The sequence below is a fragment of the Cucurbita maxima genome, unplaced genomic scaffold, assembly GCF_002738345.1.
Source record: "Cucurbita maxima cultivar Rimu unplaced genomic scaffold, Cmax_1.0 Cma_Scf00025, whole genome shotgun sequence".
NCBI lineage: Eukaryota > Viridiplantae > Streptophyta > Magnoliopsida > Cucurbitales > Cucurbitaceae > Cucurbita > Cucurbita maxima.
The window spans coordinates 3057283-3064623 of NW_019272041.1; the positions used below are offsets into that span (position 1 = coordinate 3057283).

Below are 7341 nucleotides of genomic sequence, written 5' to 3' on the forward strand. Positions count from 1 at the left end.
GGGGGGGGGGGGGGGGGGGGGGGGGGGGTTCCATCCGTGGGTGCATCTTAGGAACTATTTGGCACAATAAGGGAGAAATTTCTTCACTTCTCCCTTGAGGACAAGAAATCTTGCTGATAAAAATAAGCGTTTAATTTTTCAAGGGGTAAACATTGGAAATCAGGTTAGTTAAAGTTAAAGGAGAGCATACATTTTTAAGCAGGGGTCGAGGCATGAGGTAAGCAACTATCAATGGGTAGCTTTGTGAGAGTAGACCTCCCACGCTCCATGAGTGCCTTTTAATGGATTTTAGCTTGAACCAACGGAAAACTGACTCTGCCAATCAATACATATTCATATTTTGTGAATATCTCTAATATTGATGTAATCAACTAATGTTCGTTGAAAGTTTGTTAAAATTCTTCATATTAATTTATCTTTGAATATTATCAATATGATGATAAAACTTCGCTGATTCTAGATGTGAAGTTGCATATAGGTAATTATTTAATAAATCATAACGGTTTAGATTCTTAACCAGTTTGACCGTTATAATGGTAAAGTATTGCCGTCTTCTCATGAGGTTAAATGTTAATGATGCAGGTCAGTGGAATGCCTACCTTTTGCATTCCTATCCAAGATGGTGGAATTGGATTTGATTACCGGCTGCACATGGCCATTGCTGATAAATGGATCGAACTTCTCAAGTATGTTGTTTTCTTCCTCCTACTTTATTTAGATTTGCTAAAAATACATATTGGAATGTTCTTCAATTTAGTTATGAGTAAAATACAAAATTAATTGTGATCAAATTTATCTTTTTATTGATAAAATCATGTGTCATACGTCCCTAGTGCATGACATAATCCATACAATATTGGAATGAGAAATTTTCAAGACAAATGATGACCTATTAATAAAACAGGGTTCATTTTAGAACTTTTTTGAAGGATTAAACCTTGTGATATATTTTTATTTAAGTTTTTCTCCACCAAGTGTACGTAAAATAGTTTTGAGATGCTCTGCTTAACCAATTTTGTGTATGGTGTAGGAAAAGCGATGAAGACTGGAAAATGGGTGATATTGTTCACACGCTTGTTAACAGAAGGTGGTTAGAAAAGTGTGTTGCATATGCTGAGAGTCATGACCAAGCTCTTGTTGGTGATAAAACAGTTGCGTTCTGGTTGATGGACAAGGTTAGTAAACATCATCCTGAACTCGTGTTGTGAACATCTCTACTATTGATGGACATCACACTTGAAATTTAAGGCTGTTGCTCAAGTATTATTGGGTTGTTATTTCATGTTCAAGTTGTTTTCTTAATTTCATTATTTCCTTTTCATGTACATGCCCCTAAGGTTTAGACCATGTTGATTTTGAGGTTTAAGGGGAGAAAAATCCTCTCAAGAAAAAGAATCTTTGTTCAGAACTCAGAAGCTTCACATAGTTAGTAGTAGAAAGGATATTGAGTTGTTTGATGGTGTTTCCAAAATTTCTAAAAAGCTTCTCAAATTTTTCATAGTTTCAAAAGCATACATGTAGAATGATGGTGTTAAACGTTTAAGATATTCTCTTGGCTTTTTCCCCCTTTGGAAGCACATGATCTAAGCTTCGCATTCTTTCGTAAGTGCTAGTATAGTTATCTCTGGATACTTATTGAAAACGTTCTCAAACTTACCACATTCTTTTCCATTCATAATTGCATGCAGTAAACTAACAACTAAGTTATGTAGGCTCCATACTAAACCTAAATTCTGAAGAATAGAATTCACTGTAGAAATGTGAGTTTATCTTTCATTTGAATCGCATGTTGTGTTTGATACTAACAAAGAGCAGTCAACTACACATTCATTATATTGTTAAAGTTACAAGCCCGGAAATGAATCCGAAAAGCAAGGTAGCAGATTGAATTTCGCATTACAAGAATATTTCAAGATATGCTAGCATGCTAATTTCTTCTAAGCTCCGTGTTTTACATTTACTATCAGCTACTGAATTTTTTATGAGTTTGTCAGCTTGGCTCAAAGAAATAAATAAACAAAAGGAACTATCAGAAAGATGGATATGTAGAACTACTCATAAATCACTGTAAATTTGTCCAGAATTGGGGCTAGTATTTGTCTAATTGTAGATTTTGTGCTCAAACTCCTCATCCAAGTTTATTACGGGAGTATAAGTATGGAAACCTCTATAAATCTTAGATGTTTAAATGAAGTTCACTTTTCGTCTACTGTTTTCATTTCTTCAACCGTTCATCCAATTTTATGAGGCATCGGGTTTTAGTTTTTTATGAGACATAAATTTTATTAACCTATACTTTGAAATTAACTTATATCTTTTCATTTCAATTTTTTCGTTTGTATTAGGAGTTGTTCCATTAACCTTATGGAGCACATACAAAGAGGATTACTTCTGCTGTTAAGTCTCCTATATTTATGTTTGCAGGACATGTATGAATTCATGTCTTTGGATAAACCATCAACTCCTGCAATTGATCGTGGAATAGCATTACATAAAATGATAAGGCTTATTACCATGGGATTGGGTGGAGAAGGATATTTGAATTTCATGGGGAATGAATTTGGACATCCTGGTAAGATACTCCCCTGCTTGGTCTTTTATTGTTATATCAATGGGATGATATTTCATATAAATCATTCATTATATGGGGTATCATGGTTTTATCAAAATGTTGCTCTATTATTTCCTCTGGAAAATCATGTCTTATATCATCCTTCCAGAGTGGATTGATTTTCCAAGGGGCGATCAACATCTTCCTAGTGGTGCAGTAATTCCTGGAAACAACTTTAGTTATGATAAATGTCGGCGTAGATTTGATTTGGTGAGTAATTTCCCACTTATATTTTCTTCTCTAATTTAGGCCAATACTTTGGTGAAGAGCGATTCTCACGTGTCTGAAGTCTCACCCTTAGGTTTCATATTCCCTTGCTGATATTTGGTACAGTACAACACTACCAGAACTCAAATGATTAAAATATCGACTAATTTTTATGGTAACCAGACTATAAACTCAAAAGGATGCTTGATGAAACCAAGGTTTAGCAAGTTTCTAGATTATGAAGAAAAAAATGAAGCAGAAGGATTTTAACCACTTCGTTCATATGTTTGCTTCTGCAGTATGATTGGGGGAAATTATTTATTTATTTTAATTATCAGATAGCTTGTATTTCAATTCTATCCTTGACTATGTTGTTTTGTTCGATAGTTAAATAATTATCTGAGTTAGCCTTGATACCCTCTAACATAGTAAATATTTCCCCAAATTTCTGTTAATCTATGTCCTGATCAGATTTTCCACGTTCTAAATAGCTTCCCCAAACTTCTGTTGATCTATGTTCTGGTCGGGTTTTCCACACTTTAAATGGTTTTCGCATTGATTGTGCTCTCACTCCTGTCGTTTACATTAGACGTGATCTACGAATTATGATGTCTTGAATTCTCTTAAATTCTATTGTTGTTTTAGGTTTCCCTTTCCTTTTCAGTATTATTTATATTGTTGTGGTATTCTGCATTCTCATTCTCAAGCATTCAAAGCTTTCTTGATGCCTCCGTACAAATTGCTTTTATTTCCCCATGAGCCTGGGAATGTTATTTCAATATCATTTTAGCTTTCATTTTCTTTTAATAATTTCATTATGGTTTTCAATGCTAGAAAATTTTGTTTAATTTTAATTGATACATTTTTCATTTAAAAAATTATTATTTAATGTATTGGTTTTTAGTAATTGCACTATTTCATCAAATTCTTGTGGTATAAGCCATTGTGAAATACCTCTGGAAACAAAAAAATAATTGTGAAATAAAGATAATTACATGTTCCAGTGGATATTTTACATGTAAATACAATTATCTGATATTCTTTAAATGTATAGTTTTTTCATTTTAAAAATATTTTGTTCCAAGGTAACGTGTTCCATACACATCTAATAAAGAACTTTGGGGAAATGCATCGAAGTCGTAGTCACCAAATCTGTTCCAGTTCAGAAGGACGGACCAGTTGATACATATATTTAATAAATATGTCTGTACTAACATTAAGGTTGCATATGTGCACTCAGGGAGATGCAGAGTATTTAAGATATCATTTTATGCAAGAATTCGATCGGGCGATGCAGCATCTTGAAGAAGCATTTGGCGTAAGTTTTCTCAGTTTTGTAAAGCTTATGTTTTTCAATATTGAGACATTTTCCCAAGTCCCTGGATTATAAAATTTAAATCACATCTAATGACTGCATGACCTGACATGTAAAAATGTCCAACTATGCTTAAACGGTTTATTCAGTCCAAGTTTATACAACGAAGGTGTATATTACAAATTTGCGTACATGTAATTTTACTTTCCAGACGTTGTAATGACGGTCTCATTTTTCTCGTTAAAGTTGTCTCGATTGTCCCTTCCTGGATTTTGCCTTTTTGTTGTCCATTTGTATTATAACAGATCAATCCAATCAATCCACCCTTAACCCTAAAATTTTGGTTCTAGTCAAATCTGATGGCTTATTTTAAGTTTTTGTTTCTTTCCACTAGAGTTGTAGGGCACATTTATGAGATTTCTTTTTTCACTCTTTCTCTCTCTCTAATTCTTGTACATTTTATTAACTGAAAGTCGAAACTCTCTGCACAAATTTTATATTTAATATTTTAATCAAGTGTCTTCTGCTAAAGGAAACGTACTGCAACGTCTGGATTGACATGCATTTTTCGTTGTTGATGTGTTTTTTTATAAGTATATTTGATCCTATCTAACCAGCTTCTCTACAAATTTGGTATTTCAGTCTTTTAATTTTATGTTTTCTGTCATCAGAGCTGTAATGCAGAGTGGAAAACTTTATTGGATTGGCAGATAATTCTCGTCTGCTTAAATTGTCTTAATAATATCTTTTTATCATAATTTCGAAGCCGCCTTTTCTTTTCCCTTGCTGACTTTCATGTGCCTAAAAATTTGTCATTGTCAACCATACTTGGCTTCAAAAGTTCAGAAAATGCACATTAAACATTAACTGGTGGTTGCAGTTCATGACATCTGAACACCAATACGTTTCCCGAAAGGATGAAGGAGATAAAGTCATTGTGTTCGAAAGGGGGGATCTGGTTTTTGTTTTCAATTTCCATTGGAGTAACAGCTATTACGACTATCGAGTGGGGTGCCTCAAGCCAGGAAAATACAAGGTATAGTATGTGTAATATTTTTTAAGTTCACCCATGGGTGAGAAATTCGAATTTCAGGTCGAAACATGTTTAGAGGTTACGTGTGTCTAACTAATTGTGCTATGTTTACATTGTCATTATAGTATGGGGAGTATTAAAATTGTCACTATGATCTTTCTCTTACACATTTTAATCTGTTCAAACTCTAATGTGGCATTGTTTGCATGTTGTAGATTGTCTTGGACTCGGATGAGCCCTCGTTTGGAGGGTACAATCGGCTTGATCATTATGCCGAGTACTTCACATTTGTAAGATGGTTTCTTTAGATCCTTTTTTAATTAGATTGGTCCATGATAGATATGGATTCACATTTTTGCTTGTGCAGGAAGGAAACTACGATAACAGGCCTCGTTCATTCCTAGTATATGCTCCTTCCAGGACGGTCGGGGTCTATGCTCTAACACCAGATGATTCTGAGCTTGTAGAGGGCGAAACCGAAACCGAAACCGAAACCGAAACCGAAACCGAAACTGAAACCAAAACCGAAACCGAAATCAAAACTGAAATTGAAACTTCAATGGAGTAGAGTTTCTGATGTGAAGATGGTACCATTCATGGTGTACCTAGAGAACCATGTGGCGAAGATGGTTCAACACAGAACCGATGTGGAATCTTCTTGCCAGACAATTCTGCCAGGTAACTGGATTCATCAATTAACAAGGTATAACCTTAAATCCAATGCAATGAATTTCATCTGCGTAAAGTAAAGACAACTTCAGAGGATGGGTAGATGTTTTTACTGTTCTATTTAATTCTTGGCAATTATATTTGGTTGTTTCAGATTCCGGAGCTGGAAATTTCTTAGTAGAACGTGTAAGTACATAAAACTCTTTCCAAATACCTAGTCCTGCTTAAATTATAATGAAATACGGTAGAGTCAGCCATGAAAGAATGCCTATAAGATCTTTAGTATAGTCAGCACTTCACCTTTTCTCAGTCTTAATAATGTTGTTTTTCCCTAGAATATCACCATCACAGTGGAAGATTTGGATCGATAACCTTTTTAAGAGTAATATTTTTTTGGTGGAAGATTTTTTCTTACTCTAAATCACAAATTTAGGTGATGCTATTTAATTTTAGAAGTATTAAATAGGTCCTTACCCTTTAATTGTGTAATTTATCTCAAAATGTTTAAATTTAACCTTCCTTTAATCTATTATACATTCTTTAACCCTAATTTATAAATCTAGAGATTGTATTGGATAGGCTTAAATTTGGTTATAATTCAAGTGGGATTAATGAATTTTTGTTGAGGGGGAGGGGGTAGAAAGGTGAGTGGGTGAATTATTCGTTGGTTCAAAGAGTGGCATTAAACCCCATGTGATTGTTCAGCAAAGCAATTAATTATTTGTCTGACATGTCGTATTTCAGTAAAGATATCCTTCCATGTGGGTGTGTGCTGTCTGCCGCAAATTTTGCTTGTGAGAGAGGGAGACATTTTATTTTATTTTTATTTTATCTTATTTTTTTAATTTGGATTTTTGGACTTACTCTCTTTGCGTAATCTTTATTTAATATGCAAATTCAAATCTATGACAGGACAATAATTTTAGATTTTTATAGCCTCTGCCCACTGCCTCAACATAAAATTTGTGTAGCAATGTAGGAGGTCTAGATGCTTTGGTGGGATATATTATAAATTTAGTTTTTATTATTACAATATTTAAGCTTAGTACTGAGTTTCTTTGAAGTTTTAGTTGAATCTTACAAATTGAAACTAGAGACTAGATTGAAATTTGAAAATAAAGTTTATTTTAATTATTTTTTTTACCAACTAATGAAAATTTATTTATTTTTCATGCTTATAATTAGATCATAATTTGAAAATCATGCAGTACAAAAATATAGTCAATGAACATGGTTAAAATTTATATTATATTATCGAAAAGAAATGATGGGCAGTTTAGTCTCTACAATTTGTTTAATATTTCTTAAGCAAATATTTAAATTATTGGCAAAATTAAAAATCAAATAGGTCAATATTTTGTATGTGTTAGAAAATCGTAGGCAAAACAATAAAGATGACAATAAAAATAAATGATATAAGCAATTTTCAACCAACCACATTCTAAACAGGTGAGGGATGAAAGTGGAGCTTGAAACTCTTTTTTTTTTTTTTTTTTTTTACACATA

General features: G+C 33.2%; 1 protein-coding gene across 1 annotated transcript in view; it reads left to right on the forward strand.

The window, feature by feature from the left end:
* LOC111498748 (1,4-alpha-glucan-branching enzyme 2-2, chloroplastic/amyloplastic-like) overlaps window positions 1-6093 on the forward strand; it is a 20462-nt gene extending 14369 nt beyond the window's left edge. The window contains exons 15-22 of the mRNA XM_023150106.1: window positions 583-686; window positions 1031-1175; window positions 2425-2572; window positions 2721-2821; window positions 4059-4136; window positions 5014-5169; window positions 5382-5456; window positions 5534-6093. Coding sequence (XP_023005874.1) covers window positions 583-686; window positions 1031-1175; window positions 2425-2572; window positions 2721-2821; window positions 4059-4136; window positions 5014-5169; window positions 5382-5456; window positions 5534-5734 — 1008 coding nt within the window. The 3' untranslated portion in view covers window positions 5735-6093. The remainder of the gene's footprint in view (window positions 1-582; window positions 687-1030; window positions 1176-2424; window positions 2573-2720; window positions 2822-4058; window positions 4137-5013; window positions 5170-5381; window positions 5457-5533) is intronic.
* The last annotated feature ends 1248 nt before the right edge of the window (window positions 6094-7341 follow it).